At 34.9% G+C, this 20,535-nt stretch overlaps 1 protein-coding gene across 5 annotated transcripts in view; it reads left to right on the top strand.

Annotated features, from left to right (window-relative positions):
- The window catches only part of SOS2 (SOS Ras/Rho guanine nucleotide exchange factor 2), a 103,420-nt gene that overhangs the window by 41,679 nt on the left and 41,206 nt on the right, over positions 1–20,535 (top strand). For 4 of the 5 annotated variants that reach the window (XM_042989650.1, XM_042989652.1, XM_042989653.1 and 1 more), the window contains exons 8-12: positions 2,336–2,434; positions 14,524–14,651; positions 15,460–16,115; positions 17,571–17,652; positions 19,031–19,153. In XM_042989650.1, coding sequence (XP_042845584.1) covers positions 2,336–2,434; positions 14,524–14,651; positions 15,460–16,115; positions 17,571–17,652; positions 19,031–19,153 — 1,088 coding nt within the window. The remainder of the gene's footprint in view (positions 1–2,335; positions 2,435–14,523; positions 14,652–15,459; positions 16,116–17,570; positions 17,653–19,030; positions 19,154–20,535) is intronic. The other variant, XM_042989651.1, reaches the window with a different exon arrangement.

The following is a 20,535-nucleotide window of genomic DNA, read 5'->3' as shown; positions in this document are numbered from 1 at the left end:
TTAAATAGTCAAACATTTGCTTGTGTGATTTATAGTTCTTACACTATAAATATACATTGCATTAGCACTTGAGAATATGCTTTAGTAGCCATTTCAGTGCTAATTAACAATATAGATGATCTTTGTAGACTTAATTTTAAGTTTCATCTTGGTTCCAGTTAAAGCATTATATATAAAATATATGAAAATATATCGAGTGATTGACATCACTTTCATTAATTGAATGGTGAAAGAAATTAATCTTTAGGAAAGTAAGTTGACTGTGCATCTTATGTTAACAAGTCCATTGAAAAAATTATAATTTAACTTCAGTGAACAATTTATGAGAATGATGGCAGTGTTTGTCTATGAGGATATTTTCACTTTTTTTTTTTTTTTGTAAAGTTTATTTTTATTTTTCGAGAGAGTGAGTAGGGAAGGAGCAGAAAGAGAGAGAATCCCAAGCAGGCTCCACACTTTCAGCACAGAGCCCTAGATGGAGCTCGATCTCACGAACCGTGAGATCATGACTTGAGCCAAAGTCAAGAGTTGGACACTTAACCAACTGAACCACCCAGGCACCCCTTGCCTATGAGGATACTTTCAAAAGCATCATATGAGATTTTTTCCTCCTTTATTGCTGTTTTCTATATTTATCTAATGAGGAGAAATACTAGTTTTAGTCAACCTTAATGACATTTAAAATCAATATGAGTGACTTGTAAATCCCTTCTAAATTTTAAAAAATCATTTATTCTGTGGACGATTAGTTTTCAAAACTGGGATATACCTAACCCTAGCTATTCACTAAGATTTTTCAGGTGATATAAGGGCACAGACAGCTTTCAGGGAATCAGTTTCTAGCCTACCTGCTACCTTGTTTGTGTTTTTGCATTTTCTCTTCCAACTTTCCTTACACATTACCCTTGCCAGCAATATTTAATTTCCCATTATGCATTGATCCAAAGTATAAAAACCTGCAGGGTCCCAGCCAGGGAGAACACAAAACTTTTGCTTTTGAAGAATTCATTGAGTGCAAAGCAAAAAGGTTTCAAATAGCAGGAGGTGGGTTTAATTGTGTTAAAAATTCTCAGTAGCTAAAATGTCATGTCATATCTCTGTCTTGTCGTATCTAACTATCCGAGGATTAAGAAGTAAGATGTTTGTTACAAGGGTGAATATTAACTTCCTAAAAGAAAAGTACCTCATCTTTTTTTTTTAAGTTTTTAATGTTTATTTATTTTTGAGAGAGAGAGAGAGACAGAGCATGAGCAGGGAGAGGGGCAGAGAGAGAGGGAGACACAGAATTTGAAACACACTCCAGAGTCTGAGCTGTCAGCAGATCCCAACGCAGGGCTCAAACTCACAAACTGTGAGATCATGACCTGAGCTGATGTTGGACACTTAACCGACTGAGCCACCCAGGCACCCCGAAGAGTACCTCATCTTTCATTGGACATTGAAATAATGGAGAGGGAAGGCTTGTGACGTTCTCATACCTGGATGCACTATGTTAGAAGCAGTTATAGATTCTTTCAGATGGTTTCTGTACTTGAGACTGTGACATTAACGTGTATTTGAACTTAAGAATGCAGCCAAGACTTTTTGAAGACATTGTCTGATCTAGCTGTTTATTTTGACAATGAAGATCGGCTTTGTCAATGTAGTTATATGAGAGATGTTTTTCATAAAATAAGGTAAATTTGAAGTTTATTTAATCATTGTTTGGTGAAACATATTTAAATCACGTTTATAGTATGCAACATTCCAAAAAATACATCCTTTGTAATCACTTAAAATATTTCAAATGATGATACAAAAATGTGCAAGAGTATACATAGCTTTCAAAAATCTTTTAGGGTATGGGGAAGCCAAAACTTTTGAAAAAAAAGTTGTATAGGACTATTGTGAAAGTTATTTTGGCTGTGTAAGAGATGAAGAAATGTATATATCTAATAACTTAAAGGACGAAAAAACCCTTGACTTTATAGCGCTTCTCTTTCCATATAGAACATGATTTCCATTATTGTTTTGGTTAAGTCTGTTATCTTATATCTTTAAAAGTTTTTTGTGTTAAGGGGCACCTTGGTGGCTCATTCGGTTAAGCGTCTGACTTCAGCTCAGGTCATGATCTCATGGTTCCTGAGTTTGAGCTCCATGTTGGGCTCTGCGCTGACCACATGGATCTGTTTGGAACTCTCTCTCCCTCTCTCTCTCTGCCCCGTCCCCACTTGCACACGCGCTCTCTCTCTCTCTCAAAACAAATAAACTTTAAATAAAAAGTTACTTGTGTTAGGCACTGCTGTTGTACATTCTTGATACCAGAGATATACTGTTACATCTTTTTACTTTACAGTCCATTGCTGATGGTTTTAAAGAGGCAGTTCGTTATGTCCTTCCACGCCTTATGCTGGTGCCTGTATATCATTGTTGGCACTATTTTGAATTATTAAAGGTAAGATGAAGTCTTCCTGAACCGAAAGTACTTGCATTTATGAGGCTTAAGAACTAGTTTTAATCTGGTCATATTATTTTTCATACTTTCTATTCATAAAAATAAAAGTACCTTAAATGTCTACCTTCTTTTCCATGGATAAAAGCCTATGTTTCTTGTCTTCATATCATTTCCAAGTGGTAGAGAGAGGAAAATATGTCTTTATCTGTCATTTCGTAATACAGAATTTCAAAGTACTAACATAGAGATTACTTTTTCATTAATTTTTGAAGGCACACAATAACAGTGATTTGCCTCTTACGTTAATTAGTAAAATGCAAAACATTGGTCTAAATTTCCATCATTTTAACTTATTAAGAAAAGCACTTCTTTTTTTCCATACAGTATAGTATTCTTCCTCTCGTAGCTAGAACCCAAGCAACATATAAAAAGAATTACAGTAAAACTTGAACTCTTTTTAAAGATCAGTAAACATAAAAATATATTGAATTGTTAAAGGTTCTAATAAAGTGTAAAGTTATTAAACTTAGTAAATTATATTACATATAGAAAAACGTAAAATATAAACATGTTATATAATAAATGAATGTATAAACACACCAGAGATAAACCACAATGCCGACTTGAATGGCACTTACTTACATGGTTTTCTTTACAGTTTAACCATATATATATATATATATATATATATATATATATGTCACTAAAAATATATATAGCCTGTTTCTGAACTTGATATAAATTAGTTCATATTATATATATTATTTTGTGTCTTGTATCTTCTCTTAAAGTAATATTTGTAAAATTTATTGATATTGTATGTTTTTCTAGTTTTTCTTCCATTGTTTGAATAAATTGCAAATTTATTTATCCTTTCCTAGCTGATGAACAGTGTTTTGCTATTGCTGATAACGCTTGATATGTACATTCTTGTACATATCTCTTGGTACATATGTGCATGCATTTTATTTCTCTAGAGTATATACTAAAAGATGAAATTGCTTGGTTATAAGATGTGCATATTTTCAAATGTAATAGATAATGCCAAGCAGTTTTCCAAAGTGGGTTGTACATTTTACACTCTTAAGAGAATGGATGAGTGTTTATGTTGCTCTTTATGCATATTTTCAGACTTTTAAATTAATGGTCATCTTGTATATTTATAATGGTATCTGGTGTTTTTAATTTATATTTCCTTGATTATTAATGAGCTTGAGTATATGTTTATTGGCCTTCTAGATAACTATTGTAGTTTTATTGAAGTCTTTTGCCATTTTAAATATCTTCTCTCCTGTGGCTTGTCTTTGCATTCCATATTTCTATTTGTTATTATTGTTGTGCATTAATTAAAAGTGAGTATATTCTATATTTAATCTAAGGGTTATAGTTTCACTGATGAGATACGGGTGGTTTCTCATTATTTATTCCTTGAAGCCTTTAAAGCACTACTACTTAGTTACAAAAGAATATCTGCTGCCTTCAGACAGGCATCACAATTCGTGAGTGTATGTTTCTTTTTCTACTCCACATTCCTTTTGCACTTTAACTTGATCTTTAGGACTGTTACCCAAGTCAGCATGTGGAGATAGATATTTTCAGGGTACCATACATCCTTATTTCTCTATGTCATAGCTACTGATCTTCATTGACTCCAGCTAACATCTAGGACTTTTGTCTACTTTCAGATTAGTTCCCTTTTTCATTTGTAATTTCAAAATATCTTGCTTAGTAAAATTTTCTTCTGCAGAATTTTTTAAAAAAGTTTTTAAAGTTTACTTATTTACTTTGAGAGAGAGCGTGTGAGCAGGGGAGGGGCAGAGAGAGAGGGAATCCCAAGCAGGCTCCGGCTGTCGCAGAGCCCAGTGTGAGGCTCAGTCTCACAAACCTTGAGACCATGACCTGAGCTGAAATCAGGAATCGGACGTTTTGCCCACTGAGCTATCCAGGCACCCCCTTCCACATTTTAAATTACTTTTTAGAAGCTAGGCATCTTTCTGCGTAAGTATTTTGTACATCTCCTTTAGGATACCAAGTTGTTATTTTAGATAACCTGTTCAGACTTTTTCCGTCTAACTCTTTAGTAATAATATTAAAGCCAGAATAACTCTGTATCTTGTAGGCACCTAGGCAAGGAATTCATTTGATGATTTCTAATGAGAAGCTATCTCAAGAATTCTTTTTGGGGGCACCTGGGTGGCTCAGTTGGTTAGGCATCCGAGTTCAGCTCGGGTCATGATCTCGCAGTTCACCAGTTCGAGCTCCGCATCGGGCTCTGTGCTGACAGCTCGGAGCCTGGAGCCTGCTTCAGATTCTGTGTCTCCCTCTCTCTGTTCCTCCCCCACTCGCACTCTGTCTCTCTTTCTCTCAAAAATAAGCAAAGATTAAAAAAAATTCTTTTTTTTTAAAGTTTATTGATTTATTTTGAAAGTGACAGAGACCATGCAAGCAAAGGAGGTGCAGAGAGAGGGAGAGAGAATCCCATGTGGGATCCCATGTGGGGCTCTATCCCATGAACAGTGAGATCATGACCTGAGCTATAACCAAGAGTCTGATGCTCAACTAACCAAGCCACCCAGGTGTCCCTCAGGAATTCTTCTTTATGAAGTCTTATTACCCATAATGTGTGATGCTAAAGTTTTTGAGCACAAATTGGTGAACATCTTTATTCTCAATATCTCTGTGGAGACAAACGGATCTCTAAAGAGCTCATAAAAATAATTGCAGCCTTCATTATGAATAATATATTGTCTGCCCTAGGTGTATACTTAGATTTCTAAAATTTTTTGGAGAATGTTCATGTCTAATTGGAAGTCCTATCATTAGTCTTATAATTGCCTTCTAGTATGTGCCAATATTTAAAATCCTTGTTTGACTTTATAATTGAAGCTTACTTTTTTTCCCTATCTGGATGATTGGTTTTTAAAATCTTCAAGGTTAGGGCACCTGGGTGGCTCAGTCATTTGAGCGTCTGACTTTGGCTCAGGTCATGATCTCACAGTTCGTGGGTTCAAACCCTGTGTTGGGCTCACTGCTGTCAGCACAGACTCCAGTTTGGATTCTCTGTCCCTTCTCCCTCTGTCCCTCCTCTATTTGTACTCACTCTCACTCTCTCTCAAAAATAAAACATTAAAAAAATTAAAATGTTCAGGGGTGCCTGGGTGGCTCAGTCGGTTGGGCGTCCAACTTCGGCTCAGGTCATGATCTCAGTCCGTGAGTTCGAGCCCTGCGTCGGGCTCTGTGCTGACAGCTAAGAGCCTGGAGCCTGCCTCAGATTCTGTGTCTCCCTCTCTCTCTGCTCCTCCCCTGATCATGCTCTGTCTCTTTCTGTCTCAAAAATAAGTAAAAACATTAAAAAAAAAAAAACATTTAAAAAAATTAAAATCTTCAGGGTTAATTTTACAGCTATGTCTGTATCATTAATAATGATGGCCTGACTTATCTTGAGACTGATCCTGGTAGCTGTTTTGCCACCAGTTAATCACTGGACTCCATGTCCTCGTAATTGGGACTGAAGTTGGTCAGCTAATTAAACGGTCATTTTGAATATTATATACATTTCATTCTCATAAACACACACAAAACCCCTATAGATCAACATTTGTATGTATTTATGCGCTAATCTGTTGACTTAGGATAAAATCTTTTCTTTGACTGTGAATCTTTCTTATATCACAAAAATTATCTTCTGTGATTTCTATTTTCCATTTATTTTTTATAGTGCGTGTTTAAGTTTATTTATTTTGAGAAAAAAAGAGAAGGGTGGAGGGGTGGGCAGAGAGAGGGAGACAGAGAATCCCAAGCAGCCTCTGCACTGTCAGCACAGTCAAAACAGAGCCCAATGTAGGACTTGAACTCACAAACTGTGAGATTATTACCTAAGATGAAACGAAGAGTCCGTCACTTAACCAACTGAAAACCACCCAGGCGCCCCTCTATTTTCCATTTCTTTTAGATGGTACATGAACTTGAAGATGTTTGTAAAACAATCTGAGTGCAAAAACCTAGGTTTTCATAATTTTTCCAAAATTTTATGTCATTTTCCTTATACCTTTTTAAAGGAGCTTGCCTTTAAAATTATTTGAGTTTTTGTATAAATATCTCCTTTTATACTCCTATTTCTTTGACTTATGTAGTGAGTAATTGAATTACATAATTACGATATAGGCACAACTTGCATAAACATATTTGGAAACATACACTGGTTCTTGGTAAGCATACGATTCAATTAGTGGGATCACAAGGGCCCAAATATTGTAGAATGTGGTCCAGTTATTAGCATTTATTGTCCTGTGAGAATCATTCTTTATGTTATATAGTGGGAGTGATCCACAATAAGAAATGCATTTAACATCAGATCAGTGTATATGTACACACACACACAAACGTATGAAACAAAAACTTTCATGAAATACTACTTAACATTTCGTGCTGTGTCTGTTTATATTCTGTTCTGTTTCTTTTAAAAAATGGTGGTGATCCACTAATGGATTATGACAGGCAGTTTGAAAAACACTGAAATAAGGAGTAATTCTAAACACAAGCTAAATGGATTATCACATGAGCAGATGAGAAACTACTTTTTACTCTTAAATCTTTTCTGACTGTGATACTATTGTTTTTTTTTTTTCTTTTTTTGCTGTTTATTTTGAGAGAGAGAAGATGACATGAGTTGGGGAGAGGCAGAGAGAGAGGAGGAGAGAAAGAATCTCGAGTAGGTTCTGCACTGTCAGCACAGAGCCCAATGTGGGGCTCAGTCGACATGGGGCTCAGTCTCATGAACTGTGAGATCAGGACCCGAACTGAAATCAAGAGTCATTCAACTGAGTCACTTAGGTGCCCCTGATACTGTTGGTTCTTTAAAACATAAAATTGTTTGTAATTACGGTAAAATATACATAACATGAAACTTACCATCTTAACCATTTTAAGTATGCTAAGTATGTTGTTATGGAGCCATTGTGTGACTGGACATTTGGGTAACTTCTATTCTTTGGCTATTGTAAATAATGCTGCTGTGAATATGGGTACACAGATATCTCCTCAAGAGTCTGCTTTCAGTTCTTTGAGATATATACCCAGAAATGGAATTGCTGAATCAGATGGTAATTCTATTTTTAATTTTTTGAAGAATCACTGTACTTTATCCCATAGCACTATACCATTTTACATCTCCATCAGCCATGCACAAGCATTCCAGTTTCTCCACATCCTCATCAACACTTGATATTGTCTGTATTTTTTTAAATGTTTATTAGTTTTTGAGAGAGAGCATGGCGGGGAGGGGCACAGAGAGACAGAGACACAGAATCTGAAGCAGGCTCCAGGCTCTGAGCTATCAGCACAGAGCTTGACGTGGGGCTTGAACTCACTAACCGTGAGATCATGACCTGAGCTGAAGTCAGACATTTAACCGACTGAGGCACCCAGGTGCCCCTGTAATTTTGGTTTTTTTATAATAGCTGTCCTAATGAATGTGAGGTGGTATCTCATTGTGGTTTTGATTTGCATTTCCCTAATGATTAGTAATGGTGAGCATCTCTTCATATGCTTGTTAGTCATTTGTGTATCTTCTTGTGATAAATACCTATTTAAATCCTTTGCTATTTGGGGGGGGGTTACATTTTTGTAGTTGTGTTATAGGAGTTCTTTATATGTTATGGATATTAGTACTTTATCATATATATCAGATGCAAATATTTTCTTCCATTCTGTAGATTGCCTTTTTGTGATATTGTTTGGCTCAAGTACTCATCCAAATGAAATTTCATTTCATGTTAAGCTTCCTTTGGGAAGAGAACCATAAGAAAGAAAGCTAGGCCAGTGTGACTTAAAGCTGTCACATTCCTTAGGGAATAGAAAGCACAATCCTGGAGCAGTTTTAAACCTGTTTTAATCTGAAGTATTTGCTTCAGTCATATACCAAGGAATATTTATTTGTGGACATAGCATTTAAATATTATTCAACTTTTGGGGCGCCTGGGTGGCTCAGTCGGTTAAGCATCCGACTTCGGCTCGGGTCATGATCTCATAGTTCGTGAGTTCGAGCCCCGCGTCGGGCTGTGTGCTGACAGCTCAGAGCCTGGAGCCTGCTTCACATTCTGTGTCTCCCTCTCTCTCTGCCCCTCCCCTGCTCATGCTCTGTCTCTCTCTGTCTCAAAAATAAATAAACATTAAACAAATTAAAAAAATAAATATTATTCAACTTTTATTTCCCAGAACCAGAATTTATGATAAACAAAATAGAAAATGACTACATAAGGAGAAATTACAGTATATCACATATAGTTTACTTGAAATTACTTTACAGTAAATTGTTATATTATTGTTATTCGTAGCAGTACTTTAAAGTTCATCTTATAGGTAATATATTTCTTTTTGGTTCTTTTCAAATTTAATCTTTCTGAGGTTGATGACAAACTACTTTCATTTTTTAATTTTTTTCCTCAGATAAATTATAGATATTTTTTCTTAATACATAATTCAATCCTTATGTAAGAGGAACAAGAAAAAAATAATTCATTTCCTGGTTTATAAGTAACTTTGTTATTTTCTAGCATATTCTATGTTTATTCTTATGTTGGTAAGAACTTATCTGGTCTCACTTCAGAATTGATGTGTTCAAGGCCAAGTAACATTCTTTACTTCTCTGGTCATTTCTTGGAAATTTAGTCATGGAAAGAATAAAAAGTCTCCTGTCAAGAGAATGTAATCCTTCTTAATTTAATTTAAAGCTTAACAGGAAGACCTATTAGTAATAATTCTAATGAGGCTCATTGGGAAAGAGAAGACAATATTTTGATATGAGACGATTGAGTTTCTTTAGGAAATACTTTTTTACTTTGAAAAACAGAGAAGAGGTGCAAAAATAGTATAGTGTGCTCCCTTCACCTAGGTTCACTAATTCTTAAGACTATGTAACATTTGCTTTGTCACTGGCTTTGTGTTCCTGTGTGTGAGTGTATTATAACATTAAGACCTTGAGATAATTTCTATTAAGAGAAATGTTCTATCTATTGAAAAAGACTACAAGAAATATTTTGCTACATAATTAGTATTCTTTCAGTGCTGACACATGATTCAAGGACATCCTAAGGAAGATAATGCATTTTTTTTTCAAAGCATATAAAGAAAAGTGATAGGTTTTAATGAGTTGAATTCTCACCAAATTACTAAAACACTATTTTTATGAAAATGTTGAGAGAACTTTATTATTACAAAAAAAGAATTGATCACATATATTATTTCACACCAAGACTGCATTCCCAGTATAATGAATTAGAAACAAATTTATAATTTATTATAATTTACCTTCAGGCACACAGACATCCATAGTAGATACAGCATTTTTATAGGAATTCAAGAGAATCATGATAAGTATTTCAAGAAGTCTCATAAAGAAAAAACTTACATGGTGTGTAAAATCTCGGGATATACTTATAGACAAGTAAGGAGAATAATGATTATCAAGTAAGCAAGGAATATATTCTTTAGTCAAGTTCATAAGAGACTACATCTTTTTAAAAAATTTTATTTTTTATTTTTTAAAATTTACATCCAAATTAGTTAGCACTTAGTGAAACAGTGATTTCAGGAGTAGATTCCTTAATGCCTCTTACCCATTTAGCCCATCCCCCCTCCCACAACCCCTCCAGTAACCATCAGTTTGTTCTCCATATTTATGAGTCTCTTCTGTTTTGTCCCCCTCCCTGTTTTTGTAGTCATATGAAGTCATATGATTTTTGTCTTTTCTCTGACTAATTTCACTTAACATAATACCCTCCAGTTCCATCCACGTAGTTGCAAATGGCAAGATTTCATTCTTTTTGATTGTCAAGTAATACTCCATTGTATATATATACCACATTTTCTTTATCCATTCATCCATCGATGGACATTTTTGGGCTCTTTCCATACTTTGGCTATTGTTGATAGTGCTGCTATAAACATGGGGGTGCATGTGTCCCTTTGAAACAGTATACCTGTATTCCATGGATAACTGCCTAGTAGTGCAATTGCTGGGTTGTAGGGCAGTTCTATTTTTAGTTTTTTGAGGAACCTCCATACTGTTTTCCAGAGTGGCTGTGCCAGCTTGTATTCCCAATAAGATACTACATCTTAATGAAAGATCATTTCCACTTTATTGCTTAGTTTAGGCATATATTGAAAGGGCATTTCTCTCCTTGACCTCTTTTCCAAAGCACACCAACTTCATTTTATTTCTTAAACTGTGTAATTATCCAGTTTGTTTTAACATTGAGGGGGTCCCCTTCAACTCATGGTCACCAGATTTAGGCAGAAACCAGTGTTTTGCATAGTGTCTGCATCATTGTAGATAGGCAGTGAGTGTAGTGCGCAGCAAAAAACATGAACCCTGGAATCGGAATTTCTGGGTTTGAATGCACTCTGCTGTTCATCTAGGGTGAATTACTTAACCTTTCTGTACCTTGGTTTCTTCATTTGCAATATGTATAATCACAGAGCCTGTCTTACAGAGTTGTACCAAAGATTAAGTAAGGTAATGCATAAAAGAGAGCATGCATAGAGTAAGAACCAAGTAAATGTGTATTGCTGTTATTTGTCTAAACATTTAACAAAATTATAAGTATTTATACAGTAGTCATTCATTCTAATTACCTTTGGATATCTACCATGTAGTATACTAAAAATGAATAGGGGCTCCTGGGTGGCCCAGTTGGTTGAGTGTCTGACTGTTGGTTTTGGCTCTGGCCATGATCTCACTGTTCATGAGTTTGAGCCCTGTGTCAAGCTCTGCACTGTCAGCACAGAGCCTGCTTGGGACTTCTTTCTCCCTCTCCTTCTGCCCCTCCCCTGCTTGAGCACACACACTCTGTCTCTCACTTGCTCTCTCAAAACATAAATAAACATAAAAGTAAATAAAACATATCCCAGGGTTTAAGGAATTCATGGCTTAGTGAAGAAAATAAACATTAAACAAATAATTACAACAAGTAAATGTAATTAAGTGTCTAAGAAGTAGTACTGTGGAATTGCTGAGGCAGGAGTAACAATGTCTAGAGAAGTAAGAAAAAAATTAATATGGGCTTTGGGGAGCAATGAAAGGCAAATGCTGAGGAGCTTTTGCAGATTAAGAGTGGCAGTAAATCACAATATGTGTAAATCAAATCATGTTATGCATGGTAAACTTAGGTAGTGCTGTATGTCAATTATATCTTAATAAAACTGGAAAAAAGAGAGAGCCAGTAGAAACCTGACTGCATCCTGTATTGGAGAGAAAATTACTCTGAGGATTATCAGGACATTGACAAAATTGGATATGCACAAAATTAGATAATAGAACTTCATGAATGTTACATCTCCTGAAGTCAGTCCAGTCACTACCATAGAAGAGTATCTTTGCTATAAGATGCACTGCTGGCATATTAAAGGGATGAAGGGGAATGATAGTATTTGAGAGTAATTTGTGTATCTCTTAAGTTTTCCTTGCATTCCAAAAACCATCTCAAAACTAGCAGCGGTTTTCCTTCCTCAGCAAGGAACTGAAAGGATAGCATCACACACTACTCTCAAATAGTTCAGGGGTAAAATGGTGCACATACCCTCACACAGAATAAGGAAGCATATGTAGCAAAATGTTAAAAGTTGGGTACTCCTATTATACAGGAATTATTTGTATTGTTTTCATAAATTTTTTATAAATTTGATATTATTTTAAGAGAATATAAGGAGGGAGAAAAAGGAAGAGTTTCATAGAGAAGAGGCATTTGAGCTGTCCTAGAGGCTAATTTGCCAGGTGGATAAGGAGGAGCAGAGAAACCCTATAGAAAGCCATAGAGATGTGAAAGAGCTTGGCTTATTTGTAAGTAGTTCAGTATGGTAATTTCTGTGTTGCCGTAAGATGTTTAGAATACATTCTTTCAAATGTCTGTAGACAGCTTGGGTATTTATTTGATGTTTATTAAATCTCACTGATCTTAATTAAGGTTCAGGAAATGTTTAGCAAATTGGTGAACTAAGATTATGGCAAACAGAGCCACTGCTTTATGTACTTTGATCACTAGGAAATCCTATGCTTTAAATACCCTGAAATATCCTTGAAATATCCTTTTTTTCCTGCTCCTTGACAGCCTTTAATTATAACATGGATATTTAGAAATGACATGGCCATTTATATAGATGAGTTTGAGCAGCCTGAAGACTAAGTAGACTGTAGAAATAGTATCCTCATACACCTAAATAGAAGAGCAGCTCTCATTTTGGTAGACTGTCATTGTTAGAGATAATTTGAAATTTGGATTGACAGAAGCAGTAAGAAAAAAACTGTAATTAAGCATTTTATATCATCAATACCCATATTTACTAAGGAAATGTTTTAGAGTAGAGCTGAGAAGAATCTTTTTGCAAGAAATCTTTAAAGCAGCAAAATAAGTGATTTGGCTAGTAATGTTTCACCTTTAGAAGTCCGAATGACCAAGCCCTGATCCTTTTCCAATTTCTTTGGTATTTTGCCTCTTTTACTTTCATCCTCTCAATTTCTTATTTCTTAATCTAGAAATTAAGGCTTTATTTCTAATGATAGTCTCTTCAAGTATTTATATTGCTGATCTTTTGGTAATAAGACTTCTACATGTATCTCAAAACATGCCACAGATGGTTCTGTGCTCTGGAGAATAATTTTTAGGATATATAAATGAAAGGTAATGGACCTAGGAAAGCCTGGCTGGCTCAGTCAGAAGAACATGCAGCTCTTGACCTCAGGGTCATGAGTTTGAGCCCCATGTTGGGTATAGAGATTACTAAAAAATAAATAAACTTTAAAAAGGTAATGACCTAGCACTCAAACAATATTTATTCAGTTCCTTGCTGAGGAAGGGGGATCATTATTGAATGGTTTTCAGACTGTTCTTGGAATATCAGGAAAATTTATCACAAAATTTCTGGTAAGGTAGTTTAAAATCATGAAATAGGTTTAAATTTTTAAAAATTTTCTGAAAGAAGTGATTATAAGTTTTCCATATTTGTTCTTGCATAAATGTATTTTTGTATCTATATAATCTGTATATAATATTTACATAACGCTCCACTTTGACTTCTTTTGTCAAACAAATTGAAATGTTGGAGGGGTGCCTGGGTGGCTCAGTCAGGTGAATGTCTGACTCTTGATTTCAGCTGAGTTCATGATCCCACGATTGTGGGATTGAGCCCCATGTCGGGCTCCATGCTGAGTGTGGAGCTTGCTTAGGATTCTCTCTCTCTCCCTCTCTCTCTCTCTCTCTCCCTCTCCCTCCCTCTCCCTCTCCTTTTCTCTCTCTCTCTCTCTCTCTCTCTCTCTCTCTGTCTCCTCTGCTTGTGCTCTTTCTTCAAAAAAAACCCAAAAACATTGGATCATCATCCAAACTGAATTATTTATTACAAGGTAAATTTTCTTTCATTTTGAGAGTGAGATACAAGAGAAATGTTGGATAAGTCCAATAAAGCCAGAGTTGTTAAAAATTTATAAACCTTATTTCTAAGTGTTAATGAGATAGAATATTGGCTTTCATGGTTTCTTGATATTTACTACAGTGGTTGAATTTTATGTTGTAAAAGATACCAGTTGAATCTCAAAGATGCTGTTTGCAGAAAAGTTTATGATGGATTGGGTTGCTAAATTTTGTATACATGATTATGTTATATAACAAAGATATGCAAGCTTTTAGACATTTCTGAAACATAAGAACTTAATCATTCAAGAATATGAAATAACTTATGTGGTTATCTTATAGTTACTAACAAAAGCAACCTGTAAGCTTCATGTTTTGCATATTTCAAACTATTTTTATGTATCTGGAAAATGTCCAAATGTTTTTCACACTTGCTTCTTTTTCTGATTGCTCTGGCAGTAGTACTTTATATGTGTGTTATATTTACGCATGTAGAAAGAGAGTTGGTTTTGAGAGATCAGGTACGTAATGAAATAAAAGTATAACTGGTTTTATTAAGCATATATTAAGCATATTAAGCATATTTAAAATTCATTTAGAGTTAATAATTTTTGTTGCTCTTTCCTCTAACTATAAGAAAAGAAAGAATTGAACAATGCAGGTTTAATATTTGTTTGTTTTTTTTAGCAATTGAAAGCATGTAGTGAAGAGCAGGAAGACAGAGAATGTTTGAACCAAGCTATTACTGCTCTTATGAATCTCCAAGGTAGTATGGACCGAATTTACAAGCAGTATTCACCTAGACGCCGACCTGGGTAATTCCAAACTGTTGAAAATATGAATGCTTCTGCATACTTCATTTATAGATCTGATGCCTAATTTTTTTTTTTTTTTTAATATATGAAATTTACTGTCAAATTGGTTTCCATACAACACCCAGTGCTCATCCCAAAAGGTGCCCTCCTCAATTTTTTAAAAGAAGTCTTATTCATAGTGATAATTGCATTCTTGAAAGTTATACTTTTGTTTTACATTTTTCTTTTGGTCTTTGAGTTTAAAATTGGCATTGTCAGGAGCGCCTGGGTGCCTCAGTCACTTGAGCGTCCGGCTCTTGATTTTGGCTCAGGTCATGGTCTCAGGGTCCTGGAATCAAGCCTTGTGATGGGCTCTGCACTGGGTATGGAACCTGTTTGAGATTCTCTCGCTCTCTCTCTCCCTCTCTCCCCCACCTTCTGTCCCCACTCAAACTCTCTCTCCCTGTCTCTCTCTAAAATTAAAAAAAAAATTTAATTGGTATTGTCATATTGTTGAGATAGTATATCTTTTAAAATTTTATTAAATATAGTCACTTTTGTATGTCATAGAAGAAATTTAGGATTCTTTGTAACTTTAGTTCTTATGGCATTTGGAATGAAATATAGTTTCTGTAGTACTTTTCTTTCACAATAATGAAATTGAGGCATGTGTCTGTTGTGGCAAAGTTAGTAGGAGGAAGTAATGCTGAGTGCAAAATCTAGTGTTTGATTATTTAATATTTTTATCACTTGATTTGAGGTAGCTTAAAGAAATTTGGATTGCTTAGTCATTGAAAAAGCTAAATTTATCTTTTTTTTTTTTTTTTAGGGATCCTATTTGCCCTTTTTATAATCGTCACTTAAGAAGCAAGCATCTGGCTATTAAAAAAATGAATGAAATTCAGAAGAACATAGATGGATGGGAAGGCAAAGATATTGGACAGTGTTGTAATGAATTCATTATGGAAGGTCCATTGACACGAATTGGTGCTAAACATGAACGGCATATTTTTCTCTTTGATGGCTTAATGATTAGCTGTAAGCCCAATCATAGCCAGTCACGCCTTCCAGGTTACAGTAGTGCAGAATACAGATTAAAAGAAAAATTTGTCATGAGGAAAATACAAATATGTGATAAAGAAGATACCTGTGAGTGTAAACATGCTTTTGAAATAGTATCCAAAGATGAAAACAGCATAATATTTGCTGCTAAGTCTGCTGAAGAGAAAAATAATTGGATGGCCGCACTTATTTCTCTTCACTACCGTAGTACACTAGATCGAATGCTAGATTCAGTGTTACTGAAAGAAGAAAATGAGCAGCCATTGAGATTACCAAGTCCTGAAGTGTATCGTTTTGTGGTAAAAGACTCTGAGGAAAACATTGTTTTTGAAGACAACTTGCAAAGTAGAAGTGGAATTCCCATCATTAAAGGAGGAACTGTGGTGAAATTAATTGAAAGGTTAACATATCATATGTATGCAGGTATGTGAAACTCATTACAAATGCTTACTTACCTGGGTTGTGCCGTTTTGGGGGCACCTGAGTGGCTCAGTCTGTTAAGCGTCTGACTCTTGATTTTGACTCAGGTCATGATCTCACAGTTTGTGAGTTCGAGCCCCACATCTGGCTATGTGCTGACAGAACAGGGCCTGCTTGGGATTCTCTCTCCCCCGCCGCCCCCCCCCCCCCGCCCCGCCTCTCTGTTCCTTCCCTGCTTGTGCTGTCTCTCTCCAAATAAATAAATAAACAAACTTTAAAAAAAAGTTTGCCGCTTGTGATGAGCACCAGTTTTTGTACATAAGTGATGAATCACTAAATTCTACTCCTGAAGCCAATATTACCCTGTATGTTAACTAACTAGAATTTTTTTAAAAAACTTGAAGCAAAAAGAAAAAAATGCTTGAGGCATGGAAAAAAAGGGATTGCTTCTAAAATATAAAAAGAATTCCATAGGATCAAAGGGAATAAATAACTAATTAAATGTCTCTAAAATACAGTATTGTTGGTGCACATGGGGTGGCTTAGTTGGTGAAGCGTCTGACTTGGCTCAGGTCATGATCTCACGGTTCATGGGTTTGAGCCCCATGTCGGGCTCTGCACTGACAGTGCGGAGCCTGCTTGGGATTTTCTCTCTTTCCCTCTCTCTCTCTGCCCATCCCCCACTGTGCGCGCTCTCTCTCTCTCTCTCTCTCTCTCTCTCTCTCTCTGTCTGAAAATAAACTTAAAAATATATATGTATAATATTGTTGACTTCATTAATTATTAAATATTCATAAAAATTGTATGACTCTTAAATTGGAAAACAGTCCTCATTTATCAAGAAATACCATGGGGTGCCTGGGGGGCTCAGTTGGTTAAGTATCCAACTTTGGCTGAGGTCACGATCTTACGGTTTGTGGGTTTTGAGCCCTGCATCGGGCTCTGTTCAGACAGAGCCTGGAGCCTGCTGTGGATTCTGTGTTTCCCTCTCTTTCTGCCCCTCCCCTGCTCGTGTTCTGTCTCTCTCTGTCCCTCAAAAATAATAAACATTAAAAATTGTTTTTAATTAAAAATAAATAAATCCCATAATTGGCAGGAAGACCATGGTGGGAGGAACCAGAATAAAAAGAAAAAGGAAAAGGGGCACCTGGGTGGCTCAGTAGGTTAAGCTTCTGACTTCTGCTGAGGTCACGATCTTATTGTTCAGAGTTCAAGCCCTACATTAGGCTCTTTGCTGACACCTCAGAGCCTGGAACCTGTTTCAGATTCTGTATCTCCCTCTCTGTCTCTGCCCCTCTCCTGCTCTCACGCGTGCACTCTCACTCTCTCTCTCTCTCTCTCTCTCAAAAATAAATTAATATTGGGAAAAAAAGGAAGTCCTCCAAAATATGCTACTTTGAATTAATGAAACTGAATAAATTGAACATACGTCCCATTTTATACTCTTTATCTTTTCAGATCCCAATTTTGTCCGTACTTTTCTTACTACATACCGTTCATTTTGTAAACCACAGGAATTACTAAGCTTACTGATTGAACGGTAAGAAAAATATTTATTTTACTTAACACTTTATAAAAAGTTAACTACTTTGTTCCTTGCAAAGTGATGGGGACCTAGTATGTGCTCAGCTAGTTTTTGAACATAATATATTTGGCATTAAATTAGTAGTATTACTGTTCTCTTCAAACAATGTGCTCATTGAAATATCTTTTATAAAAAAGATCTCTTCAGATCATAGCAATATTTATAGTGGTAATCAAAAAGACCCAATTTTGAGTATGTATTTAAATGAGTTTTGGGGGTGCAATAAAAACTTCCTTAAAAGAGACTTTTTTACTTGTCACTTTAAAATAGACTTTTTACTAAAGAAAATTTCAAACCATATAAAAGAATAAATGGAAGAGTACAGTAAACCCCATTTATTCATCATCCAGCTTCAGTAATTATCAACCCATTTTTCATCTCTTTCCCTACTGACTTCAATACTCTAACCCAGGATTATTTAGGAGTAAATCCTACGCAACATATTTCATCTGTAAATATTTTCATTTTCATTTTCCAAAAGATAAATATTCTTATTAAAAACATAATTAAAGTCTTATTATATGTAAAAAAATTAACAGTTCCTTCATTATGATTAGTTTTTTAAAAACTCTAAGTTTTGGATTGAATTTTTCCTCTTTAGATAGTGTCTGGGCTCCAAAATAATTTTTGTTTCACATATAAAAACCTAACATACCAGAATTACATCTTCACCTGTATCATTATGTTGTACTGTGAAACTAAGTTTACCAGACTGAATCAGTGTAATGTGCTATGAAGATCTAGTTAGTTGTATTTCCATGTCCAAAATAAGGAAAGCACATTTCTTAGACTCCTATTTTAGCTATATTTCCTATGATTGGGCAAGGTTTCCTTTTATTTGTTTTAGCTTTGATTGTTACCTTATCTACTTAAGTGTGTTCTTCAAATATTGTTTAAAATTCAGTTTGGGCCTTCTCTTGTATGTATAGTCATTTAAGGAAGTTTATGTCTACTTTAATTTTAACAAAATAAATATTAAGGACAGATTATTAGATTAACAATTCTGTTACATCATTTAAGAAAGTTTTTCTCCTTACAGATTATTTTTATATAGCTTGATCTTTTTAATTGACCTTTTCTGTATTGATCAGTGCTAGTTATCAAACTTGTTTTGATAAAAGTAAGAATATTAAACCTTCCTACTGTGTAGCTAAAGAACAATTTCTTACAGTATGTAATACTTCGGGGAAAGTTTATCAGTAATTGCACTTTTCACATAAATGATAGGAAAGAAAGTTGCTTAAATACAATATTTTTTCTGTTGTATTTTAAATCCTTTTCGTTTGTATATGAAACAAAAAATTTCTCTCATTTTGCTTCTTTTTTTTCTTAGATTTGAAATTCCAGAGCCAGAACCTACTGAAGCAGATAAATTGGCAGTAGAGAAAGGCGAACAGCCAATCAGTGCAGACCTTAAAAGGTTTCGCAAGGAATATGTCCAACCAGTACAACTTAGGTTTGGCCTGAGTATTTTATTTTTTATGTGCTGTTCAATTTTCAATATACAGTTAACATACCAGGATACCTATTAAGTAAAAATTATAAAATTTTATGTGAGTGTGCCTACTGTCAACTTTGCTCCTCCTCCTTTGTAATCATCTAGTGATTCTGGGCTATTTTATAGTTTATGATATTTATGGAATCTATAGCTCTTTCCCCATTATTCTCACATAAAACAGACATTTATTACTTCATCTAAAAAATCATTTCAGCAATTTCTAAAAATGTTAATTGATAATAGCAGCTGCTAGCTGTTAGGTACTCTCTGTGTACCTAAATGCCTTATCGTTTTTATCTCATCCTCATAACACAGTTACTACTTTATATATGAAAGAAATTGAAACTTATATGAGGAAATTGAAACTTAGCAAGATAAAGTAATTTGAGATAGGTCATATAAAGAGAACAGCAGGACAGGTTTCAGACTCCATTCTGACTTCTTAAGCCCGTGTTCGTTTTTTATACCACTGAGATTGGAAATTGGAAGCTCCTTTGACTAGCTTTCTTTACAATCCCTAATTGTACATGATCTAAATATTTTTTTCTTTGTAAATATTAAGATTCCTTGATTATTGCTAACTAATAAATTACAACTTTGGAACTGAGTATATGATTTATTTTCCAGGATAATTGCCACAAATGAATGTAGTTTCAGAGAAATGATAGAGTTCCCAGCTACATGACTCTCAGCCAAAACTGTAAAAAATTTAAGGGGTACCTGGCTGGCTCAGTCAGAGCATGCGACTCTTGATTTTGGGGTTGTGAATTTGAGCTCTGTGTTCGGTAATAATAGTTATGTATTCTCTTTTAAATGTTTAAGTGGCTTTAAAAAATATATCCCTATATAATTTGAGCAATAGCTAAGATTAGCTAGGGGAAGCCATCTTGGAAGAGGTAAATCTGAGTGCCCCTAAAGGGTGTATAGGATTTAGGTAGGCAGAAAATGGCCATAGGTATTCAAGGTCCTGGGAAATAGTATGAACAAAGGCAAGAAGACAAAAGTGAGAATGGTGTGCAGACAAAATAAGTAAGGAAACTGACTCAACAGAAATGAAGACAATGTATTGCAAGAAGTAGTAGATGGTATTAACTATATGGAATGAATGGGGTGGAATTCAAGATGGCCTTGAAATACAAGCCAAGTTTTTAAAACAGTCCTACAAACATTAAAGGATTTTTAGCAATGATGGTAATTTTTATAACGATTGTAACATTTCTATTGTTGTATTGCAAAATTTTTAACATAGGAAATTTGAGAGAATTTTACAGTGAGAGTTCATACATCCACCACCTAGATCTACTGTTAATTTTGTTATATTTATTTTATCACATATATAT

The sequence above is a fragment of the Panthera tigris genome, chromosome B3 (genome assembly GCF_018350195.1).
Source record: "Panthera tigris isolate Pti1 chromosome B3, P.tigris_Pti1_mat1.1, whole genome shotgun sequence".
Classification (NCBI taxonomy): domain Eukaryota; kingdom Metazoa; phylum Chordata; class Mammalia; order Carnivora; family Felidae; genus Panthera; species Panthera tigris.
Note: the sequence above shows the minus strand (reverse complement) of the source record. Positions and strands in the feature narration are given on the sequence as shown.